Source organism: Accipiter gentilis, chromosome 2 (genome assembly GCF_929443795.1).
Source record: "Accipiter gentilis chromosome 2, bAccGen1.1, whole genome shotgun sequence".
NCBI classification, from domain to species: domain Eukaryota; kingdom Metazoa; phylum Chordata; class Aves; order Accipitriformes; family Accipitridae; genus Astur; species Astur gentilis.
Window position 1 is genome coordinate 37090019 of NC_064881.1, and position 17195 is coordinate 37107213.

The 17195-nt window shown below is 37.9% G+C and overlaps 1 protein-coding gene across 3 annotated transcripts in view; it reads right to left on the reverse strand.

The window, feature by feature from the left end:
- Positions 1–5204: 5204 nt before the first annotated feature.
- CSMD3 (CUB and Sushi multiple domains 3) overlaps positions 5205–17195 on the reverse strand; it is a 767893-nt gene continuing 755902 nt past the window's right edge. For all 3 annotated transcript variants that reach the window (XM_049824473.1, XM_049824463.1, XM_049824457.1), the window contains 4 exons: positions 11273–11385; positions 9101–9188; positions 6738–6873; positions 5205–5364 (listed from right to left, as the gene is read on the reverse strand). In XM_049824473.1, coding sequence (XP_049680430.1) covers positions 5205–5364; positions 6738–6873; positions 9101–9188; positions 11273–11385 — 497 coding nt within the window. The remainder of the gene's footprint in view (positions 5365–6737; positions 6874–9100; positions 9189–11272; positions 11386–17195) is intronic.

Consider the following 17195-nt stretch of genomic DNA (forward strand, 5'->3'; position numbering starts at 1 on the left):
TATGTAATCAAATATTCATTTAATATTGGTCCTGGTTAATTTCTGACACTACAAAATCTTACTCAAAATTATTTGCCTGAGCTATTACTCACTGTACTTATTTTACTACGTAAGTAAACCAAATGATGAATCATTTTTCCATTGTCCTAGTTGTCACTTAGGACAGCAGTACAAAGTAGATGATGAACAAATGATCAAACAGTGGGAGACTTAGTAAGGAACTAAAGATAAAACCAACTTAGTGCAGAAATGATAGGCCCTCATTTGCTTAAAAAATGCCAGCTGGGATCACACAAAAATTTTGGAAAATAAATAGATATACAGTGCAGAAATCTTAAACCCAAGTGCATTCTTAAATGTTATATCATGCTCCCCTCTCGTGAATATTCTCTTCTGTAAGAATTAATTATTTAATGGAGAACAATATAAAAGGATGTAAAGAATAACAGGTTTAATTGCTAACTAGTAATACAGATTTTATTAACTTGCACTTTTACCAGAAAACTAACCCAGTGCATCTGTCTCCATCATGTTTGACTGAAATTTTGGTGACAAAATCAAAATGAAATCACAGAAACCAAAAAAAAAAAAAAAAAAAAAAAAAAGGAAATTTGGGGTTTTTGACAGATGCTAAGTAGATTTTCTGTAGTACCTTGTACAGCTACTAAGTCTACTAACAAAATGTATGTGAGAGGAGCTCTGGAACTTGGTTGCTGAGTTTACCATTGCTTGGGTGGTCCTCCTGAAGTCACAGACAATTCATGTACCTATATCAATCCCTACTCACAATGAGAAATCAGAAAATATTTTCACAAATGAATCTAATAAATATTGTGTGGTCTTAATATAACAAATGATACAAGCCATACTTTTCTCCAACTCTTACCATCCTATAAAAAAGCATGCTGCAACATACACTGACTTTCTTACTGTGGAACAGATCAACTTTTACAGAAAGATCATGGGCAGAAGCATACATGGTAAAAAAATAGTGTATTCCAGCACAAGAGATCTATGCTTTACTGAGATACTGTAGTAGTTAGGGACTTGCAACTGAATCTACACAGTGGGATACAGATCTGCTGACGTCTTTCTGCAGTGATATCCCAGATTTTAAATTCCCTGCATTTCACTAATGTTGGAAAAAATGATGAATACTTCATAAAACTTCAGCCAACTGTACTAGTGGGTTGAGATATATACTTTTAAGGCCTGGAAAAGAAAAGCTGCCTTTTAGCTAGATTAATAGCTTAGTGACTTAGCTATAGACTCACTTTAATTTCCATTAGTTGTCTATAAGAAGCTCTAAGATTTGTAGCTATTAAATGATATCCTTGACAAGAACAGCTTCTTATATTGTTGTCAAGGAGTTCCTCCAGGATAAGATGTCTACATAATAATGCCAGCTCTGTTTCACAAACAAAAGTAAAATCAGACATTTTTACCTCCATTTTATGATGGTGTAGTCGTTCTGAGTAGTTCTATTAGAATTGCTGCTTTGGTGAGTTTAGATGATACTGTGTGGTTTCTGGATTTCAGGAATGAACCAGATTGTAGTATGACTTTAATGAGACGTCATGGACCAGTTAGTTCTTGACACACAGATAATGTAGACTTAAAAGAGCTCAATGCGTACCTGAGACAGCTAGTCTCAGTGCCTCCAGAGTTACCCAGTTTAGTGGCTATTGGTTATAGAAACTTAAATGAAGTTTTAAATCTTAGTCAGTAGTCTTGATCTTGAAAGGACTCAAAGAGTTGCATAACAATCTCTGTATTATCGCATATTTTCTCTGTGTAGTGTGTTTGCTTGAATAATGTAGCCAAAGTGCTTGGAGGACAGAAAGTCTAATTAATTTCAGCTATCTTCTTGAGAAAAACAAAAAACAGTGAGTAGACTGTGCTAACCAACTGCAATCAAGGAACCAAAACTTGAAATTCCATCGGCCAAAGTGAAAATAAACCACTCTGCTAGTAGAAAATTGAACAGTTCACACAGAAACAATTTATGAGTTAAACAGCTCAAGAACTACAGTAAAAAAAAACAAACAAACAAACAACCCCCCCAAAATCAAAACAAAATCAAAAAAAAACCCCAAACAAATTCAACCCAACAAAAAAAACCCAACAATGTATTATGAATAGCTCATTCTCTGTTACAATGAAGTCAATACAAATCTTGAAAAGCACAAGCTGGATACTAGCTTAAGCATTAACAGAATTGTTGAACAAGTTCAATGAAAGTTTTATTTACTTGTATATGTTAAAACATATAATGCATAAACCAGAAAATGAAGAGCTTAACTTCAAATTCTAGGTAGTGTATGAAAGTTTGGCCACTGTGAAACAAGATTTTTTGCTTTTCAGAGTTAACCAATTTGCTCTAGAACCTGCCTGAAAAACATTAGTGCATGATCCTCACAGTATCATTTTTACAGTGACTCTTTTCTTCTCTTTCCAATGTATTTAAGAACACAGTGTTCAGTAATTTCAACGTGGGCCTGAATGGGCCTTTTGTTTATGTAGAGTACAAAATTCACAAAATAATATTACTTTTTTTTCCCCCCAGTTACCCTATGAATAGCATTTCAGATCAGGATTTGTCATTCACTTTCCATGCTTGCAAGCAAAAGGGATAGTTAAAAGACAGTTCTAATATTACAGTAAAATAATTAAGATCCTCCCCTCCAGTTCAATGTCATTAAAAGACAACATCTTTTTTTTTTTAATGCCAGAAAATACTGTATGCACTGGTACTACCTGTTAATATGTACAACCTGTACATTTCTGCAGAAAGGTAGCAAAATTAATGTGCAAAGTAGGCTGTCTACAACCTTGAGGAACACTAAGGTTTTCTTTTTTTTTTTTTCTTTTAAAGTAAAAAAAAAAAAAGAGGTTTCTCTGTGCTTTTCACTGGGTTGACAGGTATAAGCCTTTTTTTTTTTTTTTTTTTTTTTTGGAAATCTGCTTCTTCAAGTCAAACAAAAAATTCATTTTAGTAAATAGATAATTTTAAACACTGTGCTCATTGTTTTTTTGTGAAAGTAATCTAAGTCTTTTTACCTCACCTAAAATTCACAGGAAGGTACAGAAAAAAATAACATGATTTTAAGACCCACAAAAATACTAGATTTAAATTATTAATTTGGTTATTTTCTCATCTTCACAACTGAAATGAGTTTAAAGCTCATCCTCCAAAGAAGAAACATGGTTAAAAAAAGCAATTGTCCATTTTTATTTTGTTTACATTGCACTGAAAATTTACATCATACTTTTACAAATCCTTTTTCATAAAAATATACTTCTTTACAAAAGTGTATGCATTAATATAAGAGGAGTAGCCAGTTGCAGAAGAAAAAGTTTAAACGATCTCAAATGTATTAACCTTAACATTAATGAATGAATCATAGTTATTGCAGTCATTGGAATAAACAAGAATAAATAACAACCAATGGTATAAAATATAAAACAGCATCCTTTTAGTAGAATACAGTTTGACAGAGTTGTATGAATATTCAAAACAAAGTGTTGTAAAATGGTTTATAAGAAATTCATCAAACATTATAGAAATCCAAGCAGCAATCCTGGGTACAATGATTTTTGGTAGGCACTCTCTATTACGGTAAGAAAAAGTTTAGATTTTCACAGAATTATTAATGTCTGAAAGGGACAATAACAGATAATTCACACTGGCTAACACACAGCATTTGTGAGTCATGCTATGAATGGAAGACAATGACCTATCAAATAAATTACTGAGTTGCCACTGAATAATTCTGATATGAAATAACTGTAAAACTAAAAATTACATTTCCTTAGAAGCAATTCTGGAATGTCTAAAACTTGTATCTGAGGGCTGTGGAATCTGAATTGTCCCTAAAATGAATGGATTGTCCCTAATAAAATCATGGCTTTATATATATATATATATATATATGTAATATTTTTGTTTTCATTGCACTATGGTAATATATTCAATTTTAAATCATTAGCTGTAAGGATTTGTTTCCATAGAGTATGGAATATATAGATTAAATAGATGTGAAAACAGTATTTCCAAATTATAACTTCCTCTTGCTTTGTAGGTCTGATCCAAAGTTCATTGAAGTCTGTTGGAATGCATCAACTTCAATGGGATTTCACCATGCTTTGTGCATGCATTTTGACAAAATGCTGAAGGAATAAACTGATGTGATACAGTTTAGATTTAACTAGCATGGGTTGAAAAACAGACTCTTAATTTTTTTATATATGGATTTGATTGCTAATGTTACTGTAAACTGCACTTTTTAATTGGAAATATCATGAAATTATGTTTTCTCTTTTGAAAAAAATGTAAGATGGTCACTCTTTTGAATGATCTTCAACAGTAAGGAACATAGCCACATGACAAAGGTCAATTCACACTAGCTTCTTGATTGCAAAAATTTTCTAGTTGTATGATTGACAAACGAAATGTAGAAACATTACCATTTTGGGGTATTGTTAACGGAAACAAAGAAAAGGAGCTTGACTTGGAAGATGAAAAGGAAGCAAGATGTGAAGCAGGAAAGGAAATTCATTACATAAGAACATAATGTTTTAATTTTTCTTCTATGACGTGAAAAGAGTAAGTTGTACGTGCTGATTTCTAAATACTACACCCTGGACTTAAAAAATTAACTGTTCTGAGAAAAATAAAATACTAAACTGGCTAAATAAATGAAAAAAAGGTACAAACTCATGAAAAAGATGTAGCATATGACTGTTAAAGAGAAGTCAGTGACCTATTGTCTCCTGTAAGTATAGCTCTTATTTTCTACCTATATCTTTTTTTAAACCCAGTCCCTCTATTATAGTTTTTATAAAGCACAGAAATACTGATAGTGGATGCTCCTCCAATATATGCAAATATGTTTTATGTTTTAGAATAACCTCCTTTTTTAAAAAAGCAAATAAACTGTGAGTAACACTCATGGAGTGCAGCAAAATTTTTTAAAACTCTCCGTGGTACACGCGAAGAAGAATTCTGATCCAGTTTATGAAAAACAAAATCAAAACAAAATAACCACAACCCATTCTTGTCTATCATCCTCAGGAAAAGGTGACCCAGTATATCCTGAAAAGTGTGCTTTAATTTTTTTTTATTTTTTTTTTTTTAATCAGTGAACTGTGTGTGCACTGTGTTGTGTGTCAATTCCAGACTTTGAAGACGTATCATTACCACATTATACCATTGTGCAAACGGTGTTCAAGTTGGGGTCAAATCGTACTGCTTTCCCTTCCACGGACTTTGCATTTGTGTCATACATGGGGTTTTCAAAAGCAGCTTGTCCATTATTATTTTCATGTACAGAGCATCCTGTATACTGTGTTTTAGGTGCAGTCCTATAGAAGAAAGACAGAGTATTTGTAACTGCAGTTTTCCTCACTGACTCTAAAGTGGTTTAAGAGTATGAACAGTATCTAGCTCCCAATTCCAATTATGTGAGCTAAATACAACATCTCATTTTTTGTACAGTATCTGTGCTAAGAATTAGTACTCTCTTTATTGAAGTTTAAGGGATTTATGATTCATTTAAAATGGTGTTCACGTAAAGAAATGAGGTAAAAGCCTGAGAAGAGGTAGGTATTTCTACTTGGATGATCAGCTGGTAAATAGTTAAGAGTACAACAAAATCTTGTAAAGATGCAGTAATTCCCCAGCCAAGTGACTGAGATTTTCTTTTTCCCTTTGAAGACTCAACAAATTTATCAAGAATGAATTTATAGCTGAAATATTTCCTTTTTGATTAAATAACTCAAAATATCAAAGTTCAATCCCTTGAAAACATTTCATATGTATTGTTATGCAAAATGCATACTGTATTGTAAATCATCAATATGAAATGTAAAGACAAGTGCTTACAGCATACAGTTAATAACAAGTGTAGAAAAAAATTACAGGAGCATTTTTTCATATTCTGAAGCAGTTCAAAAACAAGTGGTACCATTTAAAAATCAGGGCACATGTTTTAAACTAATGTTATCCTTGTGAGTACATTACAATTATTATTGTCAGGCTACCAGATGTAAATCACCATTTTGATGGTTAGTAGGCAATGAATTGTCTTCTTATTAAAGTTATTAAATTTTCTTTAGTTATCTAACGCTTTAAAGCTATAGGAAAAGATTACTTGACACTAAATCCAAAGAACTAATACTGGTCTCAGTAACATGAACAAAACTGTTGAACTTAGACTAATGAAATTGAGAAGACTGGTGGCTATGTAAGGTAATTGCATATGAACTAATAATTTCATATGCAGAAAGAGTTCCACAATGAAACTTCTCAGTGACATAATACTTGCATATACTTGCAAGCCAATAAACACAGCAGGCATTAAAACAAATTACTCAAGATATGACTCATAATTCTGTCACATGTAAAAAAAATAATACAGGCAATCTACTGTAAGTACACACAAAGTCTATTCATTATATTATTCCCCATATGCCGTTAATTTATAGCATCTATTTTGGTATCATAAAGAGAGAAATTTATAACATTTAAAATATGTAGGAATGAAAGTATAGCACAGTACAATAAACTGACTCTCAGTCATTATGCCAGACCTTAATGGAGGTAGGAAGAACTGTCTATGTGCATATTTTGCAAACATTTTGTGGTTTTACAGAAAACTTTATTTACAGTAACAAAGACTGAGGGCAATAAAAACACCAAGTCATACATGAATTCTATATACTTAATTTGTACTTACCTTTGTTTATAAAGATAAAAGCCAAAACCAGCAAATATAAGGGCAAAGAAAGGCACAAGGATAGCAATGGCCACTGAACTACTGTTTGTACCATGTGGTTGATTAGAAGAATTTGAACCCTCAGATATATTAAGACCTAAAAAGAATAACAAGAAAAAACAAGTAATATAATATAGGTGTCTCTTCCCCCCGGCACATACTACTGCATAAACTTCAGAATTCAATAACACCTTGTGATCGGGTCATCATAATATGTTCAGCTGTATAAGTACAGCTGTATGCTGAGCCCACCTGGAAAGTAAATGTAGTGTGGTATACCATATTCTGATTAATAAGTGGATGCAAAATGTCAGCAGAAACAATATATATATGCTGGTATAGTAAATATCTTCCTGCATAATTCTGTATGGGATTCAAGTCTTGGATGTTATTAATACACATTAACATACTGTGCTACAAGAAGTCAAAATTATAATAACATATGTTCGATTATATTACTGATTATATTTGTAATGTTTTATTATTCAAGAATTCAGTATTAACTAAATTCAAATTCTTGTTGAAGGAGAAATAACACTGTTCTTAAAACAGTAACAGAAAAGTAACTGAAGTTCTTTTTCTTAAAAAGCACAACAGAATGTTGTTACTAAAGCTCTGTTACCAGAGCTGTCTTCTCCAAGAAAGGATAGATAAAAACTGTTACTTTGGCGTAGAACTGAATATATAGAACCAAGAAGTCAATTTTTAGGAAATTGTATTGGTTTTGTGTGGCAAGGTTTTGGCAGTGGGGGGCGGTTACAGGGGTGGCTTCTGTAAGAAGCTGCTGAAGCTTCCCCTGTGTTCGAGAGAGCCCATACCAGGCGGCTCTAAGATGGACCCTCTGCTGGTCAAGGCCAAGTCAATCAGTGATAGTGGTAACGCCTCTGTGATAACATTTTTAAGAAGGAAAAAAAAAAGTTGGGACAGAGAAAAACAGCTGCCAAGAGAGGAGTGAGAACATGTAAGAGAAAACAACCCTGCGGACACCAAGGTCAGTGAAGAAGGAGGGGGAGGAGATGCTCCAGGCACCGGAGCAGAGATTCCCCTGCAGCCCATGGTGAAGACCCTGGTGAGGCAGGCTGTCCCCCTGAAGCCCAGGGAGGTCCGTGGTGGAGCAGATCTCCACCTGCAGCCCAGGGAGGACCTCATACTGGAACAGGTGGGTGCCCGAAGGAGGCTGTGACCCCGTGGGAAGCCCGTGCTGGAGCCCATTCCTGGCAGGACCTGTGGCCCTGTGGAGAGAGGAGCCCACGGAGCAGGTTTTCTGGCAGGACTTGTGACCCCGTGGGGGACCCACACTGGAGCAGTGTGCTCCTGAAGGACTGTACATCGTGGAAAGGACCCATGCTGGAACAGTTCGTGAAGAACTGCAGCCCGTGGGAATGGCCCATGTTGGAGAAGTTTGTGGAGGACTGTCTCCCGTGGGTGGGACCCCACGCTGGAGCAGGGGAAGAGTGTGATGAGCCCTCCCCCTGAGGAGGATTAGTGGCAGAAAATAACGTGTGATGACCATAAACCCCATCCCCATCCCCCTTGTCCCTCTGGGGGGGCTTGGTGAAGGAATCCGGGAGTGAAGTTGTGACCAGGAAGAAGTGAGGGGTGGAGGGAAGGTGTTCTGAGATTTGGTTTTATTTCTCATTACCCTACTCTGGCTGATTTGTAATAAATTGAGCTAATTTTCCCCAAGCTGAGTCTGTTTTGCCTGTGGCGGTAATTAGTGAATGATTTCTCCTGTCCTTATCTCGACCCGCAAGCTTTTTGTTATATTTTTCTCTCCCCTGTCCAGCTGAGGATGGGGGGGTGTGATATAACGGCTTTGGTGGGCACCTGGCATCCAGCCAGGGTCAACCCATCACAGAAATAAATGCTTATCAAGTGCGTAAGATTTTGTTCTTAAAAGTAACATTAAGATTTACTTGCAAATATTTAGCAGTTTCACTCTTCTAGCAAATGTTCAGGTGAAATGTTTCAGCACCCTGAACAAGAGACCAGTTTAGCAGAGCATTCTATAACATGGGCTTTCTAGTTATCAAGATGTGAAACTAAATGCATTTTACACATATTCATAGAAAAACATTTCTCAAAACATTTCAAAATTATAGCTATACTAAGAAGTACATTGTAAGGCATATATAACTCCTTACCACTTCTGACAAAACACTCTTTGTAAGTACTACTTAAATGAGATTTTAAAGAAATTAACATCTCAATATTCTATGAAACATCAATACTCATAAAATCCTGCAGATACCCTTATACTGCTGGATATAATAAAACAGAATATGGAACAATGAACTGGCAAAAACTTGGAATTTGCTAAATACCTAATCTTTGAAGTCCAAATTGTCCATAATCTTTACCCTGGATGAATCCTTGAAAAACATATGTTGCTCCATCAGGTTCAGCAGAAACCTGTAAACAAAAAGTACTCTGAATTAAATGGGGAAAATTTTGTTACAAGTATCTATTTTGAAGAGAGAGATCCTAATATGCTTGACTGGTAGCTGTTATTCCCCATTAAAAATACCCTCTTTTTTCTAGGAAATCTATAAAGTTTAAAAGAAAAGACAGAACTGTTAAAGGCACAACAGACACGGTGGCTTATGGTCACATATACTACCTTATAATAACTTTAACTGTATTATTTTTTTAAACCAACAAAGTTTAAAGTTTCTGGCAATTCAAGATTTCAGTATTTCTAAGCATCTTACATACTTCATAATTATCTGATTTGTTTAGGAATTAGATGGCAAAAGTTATATTGTAGGTAATCCTAAGTATGCAAGTATTGAGGTTTTAATAATTACTTTAAAAATAAATAAACAAGATCTTGCATTCAACTGACAGTTAGTTCCTTTGCTATTTCTCAGTGCTTATCCCAATAATTACTTAATTATACAGCTGTAGACGAGAAGAATGAGGCTTTGGTACAAGAGCAATATATGCTAGTATAAACTAAAAGACTTGTGGGAGGGAAGAAAGGGTTGTAATCCTATGAACATCTCCTTTATCAGGGTAAGTACATTCTAAACAAACACACTGTATTCAAATTTGCAGGTACTTGCTTCCCAGGGTAGTTATTAGGTTTAAATTCAGTGGTCCCGAGACAGATTCCATCAAGATTTTCCCTTAAGCTTCCCTTTCTCAAGGTAACTATGTCTTCAGCAATGACCTGAAGCTATGTTTTCACTGAAGAAAGGGTGCATTTCTCAGGTGAATTTCTTACTTTGGGGTAACACAGCCTGTTTGAGCTGTTCCAAGATTAAAAAAAAAAAAAAAAGAAAATGGTCAAATAAGAACAGTATGTAAATAGCATACAGAATGTAGGGACTGTACTGTGTACTTTCGTACATTTAGAAGTCTGAAAGTAAATGTCTTGGGTTTACCGTATTTTTTCACCACAGAAGCATGCTCATGAAGCCTGAAGTTTGTATAAACCAAGGGAGTGAAGCCTGTTTACCAGCATATTTACTGTTTAAGATGTTTAAGGTTTTTTGCTTTGGTTCTGGTTTTGCACCTTTTTAAAAATTATTATTGAAGTAGTGCCACAAGTTATACAAATATAAATTTATGCATACAATTCAATGTGCACCTCTTCTCTTCTTTAGGCATGTGCACCCATATTGCTGTCCCTGTAGTGCTTTACCCGTAGGTGAAACATAAGAAAACAGAGAGATTCCTTGAAAAATGAGAAGGTGTAATAGGGATATATGAGTGTTTATCATCATCCAAATTATTTTAGGCCCTTTCTTTTCTGAAAATTCTACTTTATTCTATGACAAATAAAGTGTCTCAGGCCAACACACTCAGTTTTTTCCAGCATTAGCATTATCTTGGGTGATGTTTGGTGATGTTTGTTTTTCCTGTCTATTCTCTGACTGGATTTCCCTCTCATGGTTTAAACAAGTCCCAGCCACCTGGGCTGTTGCTTCTTTTACCCCTCTCCTTCACCTTTCCTCCTCTCAGTTATGCGCACCCTTCTTCTCCCTTTTAAAGAATAAGCTCAGCCCCAGAACTTCCAAGGGGCTTAATGCTTAATTGGAGCAATCTATTTTGTTTTCCCCATACATGTAACAGTTTAGCTTTTTCATGGTACTTCTAAAAATGTCACCAAAAGGTAAAACATCACTGCTAGCCTAATGGTAAAATTTGCTACTACAATAATATTATATGTTATAATATTATTTGAAATTGTTATTATATTATCATGATGATAGAATTTCTCAGTATATTGGAATGAAATCCAAAGTAAGAGAAAGGCTTCTGTGTTAACGTGCATTATAATTGTGCCTACACATTATGACTATTCCCATATTTTCTCTCAGACTGGTGTCCTATACCTTACAATACAATTTTCATTTCATTTAATGAATCAGCATTGTTAACAAGATTCCTATTAATATGTCTCAGGACTTCTGGGGTTTAGAACACCAGCATGATTTCAAACAACAACAACAAAAATATTTCCCTCAATTTTGTAGCAGAAATATACTCACAAAACCATCCATAGCCCATTTTTCCTCTTTCAACTTGCTCACAGATGTATGGGAGGGTGCTTTAATGAGATATATGTGGAGCATTAGCCGAGCTTCCTGGCTTTTATACACTCCTGTAGAATATAGTTTTTAAAATTTATATTTGTGTTGAGCAGAGAAATAATTTCATTTTTAAGAACAAGTATTTAATCTCTTGCCTTAAAAGGGGAAAGCAGGAAGAATAGGTAGCATTGTTACCAACATTTTAGTTTAACAAGATGTATTATTTTGTGAAATTATTTCAGTTATCATAGGATTTTGATAGAAACTGGTTTTAGCTTACCCTGTAGAGAGGACAGAAGGGAAACCTTATAGACGCAGCTGTTACTTAACAGTTATCGTAACAAACCTTAGACAGAACATACATTGACAGTAATCCAATTTGAGATGGAAAATACTGTTCTGAATCAGGCAGAGTGTATTACAACCTTGTATACCCACTTTCACTATTTGTAATTCAGTCATCAGTTAAAGAAGGTGATAATAGCAACATCCACATCAAAATTTTCTTCTAAAAGCTGGTGCTAAATTAAAAATTTCTAGATTTGAAAATAGATCAAAAAGTCACTAGTCAATATTACGACACAGTTTCTTCCAGACAATAAGACTTGTATATAGCCTTATTTACTTTGTAGGCATAATTAATTGATTCATTTTCATTCCTGCAGAAGAAATGTTTAGAATCCAAACACCTTTCTTTGTTAATTTGGAGAATGAAAATAAAATATTACGAGATGCTTGGTGATTTAATCTTCCATTACAAAGACAGTCAAGATACACTCAAGATTTTTTTCCCTTACGTTTTTAAACATTGTTATCAATTAATGGTTTAAAACTTCACATTTTAAATAGAAGACTTGTCTAGTATGATCATTTCCTTTCTGGCAGAGCACTGATATTACTGTTCATTTCATATGAAGTTTTCTATTTGTAGAATCACGCAAGGTTATACTGCACTTTATATCAACAAAGCTAATGATGGCTAAAACTTAAACAGTAACAAAACTAAAACCAAAACCAAGTAAAAGAAAAAAAAAAACCAACCAAATAATTATACTTCCACCTCCAGAAAATTCCACCAAACTGAAATTAAAATACACTGATTTATTGACATAGTACATCACAGAACACACTTCAAACTGTAAATGAATTAAGACTTAAATACTGACTTTCATCCCTCCCTTTAATTTTTTAATTTTTACTGACTAACAAATATGGATGACTTCAGTCTACAATAAGTTAGTATGTGTTAGCTATGCATGAAGAAAACTGGATTTCTTTTCATTAACTGAAAATTCCAGTAATATACCATTAAACTTTATTTTGGTCGTTTCTTATTTTTATGTTCATCCTAATTCTGTGATGTGAACAAGAAGTGAAGACAGCAGTGAGGTGTAGGAAGGTACTGTCTCTCTCTATTGGCTGTGTGTGGCAAGGTTTCATTAGCAGGGGGGCTACAGGAGCGGTTTCTCTGACAAAATACCAGAGGCTGGAAAAGCCAGATGTCTCCTGGAAATAAACTACAATACAATACAAAACAATAAAATACAATACGGAGAGGAAACAGTCCAGGAGAATCCTGGAAGGCAGCCTTCTGACATAGCTGGTGAGTCAGCCAACCAGGGAAGGCGTCCTACTGGACCTGTTGTTTGTGAATAGAGAAGGACTTGTGGGTGATGTGATGGTTGGAAGCCATCCTGAGCACAGCGATCATGAAATGATAGTTTTCAGTTACTGGAGAAGTAAGGAGGGGGGTCAGCAGAACTGCTACCTTGGACTGCCAGAGGGCAGGCTTTGGCCTGTTTAGGAGCCTGGTTGATGGAGTCCTTTGGGAGGCAGTCCTGAACTCAATGATCTTAAAGGTCTCTTCTAACCAAAACAATTCTAGGATTCTATGAAGGGCAAAGGAGTCGAGGAAGGCTGGACATTCTTCAAAAAGGAAATCCTGAAGGTGCAGGAGCAGGCCGTCCCCTTGTGCTGAAAGACGAGCCAGCAGGGAAGAAGACCAGCCTGGCTGAACAGACAGCTTTGGCTGGAACTCAGGAAAAAAGAAAGAGGAGTATGTCACCTTCGGAAGAAGGGGCAGGCCACTCAGGAGCACTGCAAGGATGTTGTGAGGTTATGCAGGGGGAAAATTAGAAGGGACAAAGCCCACCTAGAACTTAATCTGGCTAATGCCGTAAAAGACAATAAAAAAATGTTTCTATAAATACATTAGCAACAAAAGGAAGGCTAAGGAGAATCTCCATCCTTTATTGGACGCGCGGGGGGAACATACTGTCAAAGGATGAGGAAAAGGCTGAGGTATTTAATGCTTTCTTTGCCTCAGTCTTTAATTAGAAGACCAGTTGTTCTCAGGGTACCCAGCCCCCTGAGCTGGAAGACAGGGACAGGGAGCAGAATGAAGCCCCCATAATCCAAGGTGAAATGGTTAGCAACCTGCTACACCACCTAGACATGCACAAGTCTATGGGGCTGGATGGGATCCACCCACGGGTACTGAGGGAGCTGGCAGAAGTGCTCACCAAACCGCTTTCCATCATTTATCAGCAGTCCTGGCTAAGGGAGGAGGTCCCAGTTGACTGGAGGTTAGCAAATGTGATGCCCATCTACAAGAAGGGCCAGAAGGAGGATCCAGGCAACTACAGACCTGTCAGTCTGACTTCAGTGCCAGGGAAGATTATGGAGCAGATCAGAGTAACATCACATGGCACATACAGGACAAGCGAGTGATCAGGCCCAGTCAGCACGGGTTTATGAAAGGCAGGTCCTGCTTGACTAACCTGCTCTCCTGCTATGACAAGATGACCCACTTAGTGGAAGAGGGAAAGGCGGTGCATGTTGTTTACCTGGAATTTAGTAAAGCCTTTGACACCATTTCCCATAGCATTCTCCTAGAGAAACTGGCTGCTCATGGCTTGGACAGGTGTACTCTTTGCTGGGTAAAAAACTGCTGGATGGCCGAGCCCAAAGAGTGGTGGGAAATGGAGTTAAATCTGGTTGGTGGCCAGTCACAAGTGATGTTCCCCAGGGCTCAGTGTTGAGGCCAGTTGTGTGTGGTATCTTTATCAGTGATCTGGTCAAGGGGATTGAGTGCACCCTCAGTAAGTTTGTGGATGACACCGAGTTGGGCAGGAGTGTTGACCTCCTTGAGGGTATAAAGGCTCTACCGAGGGATCTGGGCAGGCTGGATCGATGGGCTGAGGCCAGTTGTATGAGTTTCAACAAGGCCAAGTGCTGGATCCTGCACCTGGGTCTCAACATGGGGTCTCAACAACCCCATGCAGTGCTACAGGTTTGGGGAAGAGTGGCTGGAAAGCTGCCTGGAAAAAAATGACCTGGGTGTGTTTGTCAACAGCCAGCTGAATATGAGCCAGCAGTGTGCCCAGGTGGCCAAGAAGGCCAATAACATCCTGGCTAGTATTCAGAAACAGTGTGGACAGCAGGATAAGGGAAGTGATTGTCCCCCTGTACTCGGCACTGGTGAGGCTGCACCTCGAGTACTGTGTTCACTTTTGGGCCCCTCACTACAAGAAAGACACTGAGGCGCTAGAGCACTTCCAAAGAAGGGCAGCACAGCTTGTGAAGGGTCTAGAGCACAAGTGTAATGAGGAGCAGCTGAGGCCACTGGGTTTGTTTAGTCTGGAGAAAAGGAGGCAGAGGGGAGACCTTATGGCTCTCTACAACTACCTGAAAGGAGGTTGTAGCGAGGTGGGTGTCCGTCTCTTCTCCCAAGTAAAAGTGACAGGACAAGAGGAAATGGCCTCAAGTTGTGCCAGGGGAGCTTTAGATTGGATATTAGGGAAAATTTTTTTCACCAAAAGGGTTGTCAAGCATTGGAACTGGCTGCCCAGGGAAGTGGTTGAGTTGCCATCCCTGGAGGTACTCAGAAGATGTGTAGATGTGGTTTATTGGTGGACTTGGCAGTGTTAGGTTTAAGGTTGGACTTGATGATCTTAATGGTCTTTTCCAATCTAAATGGATTCATGATTCCAAGCTTCCTCCATGTCATTTAGTGCCAATGCCAGCTGGCTCCAAGACATACCCACCGCTGACGTAGTTTGAGCCAGTCAGTAACAGTGGTAGTGCCTCTATGATAACATATTTAAGGGGGGAAAAACACCCTGTGCAACACCAGCAGCAGTCAGAAGAGAGGAGTGAGAATATGTGAGAGAAACAACCCTGCAGACACCAAGGCCAGTGAAGAAGGAGGGGGAGTAGGTGCTCCAGGTCCCAGAGCAGGGATTCCCCTGCAGCCCATGGTGAAGACCCTGGTGAGGCAGGCTGTCCCCCTGCAGCCCAGGGAGGTCCGTGGTGGAGCAGATCTCCACCTGCAGCCTGTAGAAGATCCCACACCAGAGCAGGTGGATGCCCAAAGTAGGCTGGGACCCCATGGGAAAGCCCATGCTGGAGCAGGCTTCTGGCAGTACCTGTGGCCTGTGGAGACAGGACCCCATGCTGGAGCAGGTTTTCTGGCAGGACTTGTGATCCTGTGGTGGTTCCACACTGGAGCAGTCTGTGCCTGAAGGACTGCACCCCATGGAAAGGACATGTGGAAAGGACCTATGGTGGAGCAGTTCGTGCAAAACTGCAGCTTGTGGGAAGGACCCACAAATTGCAGAAGTTCATGGAGGACTGTCTCACATGGGTGGGACTGCATGCTGGAGCAGGGAAGAGAGTGAGGAAGAAGGAGCAGCAGAGACAATGTGTGCTAAACTGACTGCAACCCCCATTCCCTGTCCCCCTGCGCTGCTTGGAGGTGAGGAGGTAGAGAATTTGGGAGTGAAGTTGGGCCCAGGAAGAAGGGAGAGGAGGAGGGAAGGTGTTTTAAGATTTGGGTTTATTTCTTACCACCCTACTCTCATTTGATTGGTAATAAATTAAATTAATTTCCACTAGTCGAGTCTGTTTCACCCATGATGGTAATTGGTGAGTGATCTCTCCCTGTCCTTATCTCGCCCCATGAGCCTGACACCTAGCATCCAGACAAGGTCAACCCAGCACACTCTCCAGTGAAAAAAAAATAACTAAGGCTGCACAAAATCACTAGCTAACACAGTAGCAGGAGGAAGGAAATATGCAGGTACTTAGTGCTTTTAGCATCTTAAGGTAGAGAAGGAAGAAATGCTGGCACAACCGAATAGCTTAATATTGGACTGCAGTGCTGTAAAGAGATGATCTGGGAGGCAGCAGAGTTTTCAGACTCATAGTTAAAGAGTTTTGTATACAGGGTCAGAAGAGAATGGTGGGTGATGCTATTGTATTAAAATGAATTCCAGAGAAGAAAAAGCACAGTCACCTTTGTCTTGCTGGCTGCTAATCTAACAAACACTTAAAAAGTGGAAACAAGATTGCCTGCCCAGATATATCCAAACTAAGTAAAGACATTTAACTTTGTCCTTTCTGTTAGTTTATTCACTCTAGACTCTCACTACAGACTATGGTGAGATGAGCGTCTCAAAAAAGTTCAGTTCAGGTTAAGATACAAACTTCCTAGCTCTCTTCAGAAGCTGCAGTAAGAGACATGGCAATGAGATTCCTCATTCATGTTTCTCATCTACATGCCTAAATTCACAGAACAAAAGCCTTCTCCACATTAAGGATAGATGATTGCCCTATAGGAGGTATCATTTTATACAAATCATCTCTGAGCTAACAAGCAGACATACTTTCGTGTTAACGCTGCACTGAGCTCAAATGAATGTGCCTTGGTAAGATAGGGTTTATTCTTTTGCCTTCAGTACTGTGTTAACATTATCATACAGTGTTTAGTCACTTCAAGAGCTTGGACAGTGCGCATCTAGAAATCATTTGGAACTTGGGAAAAAAAATTAGTCACATCTGCCATGGATGTATCTTATAAATGTACATCAGGAAGTATTTG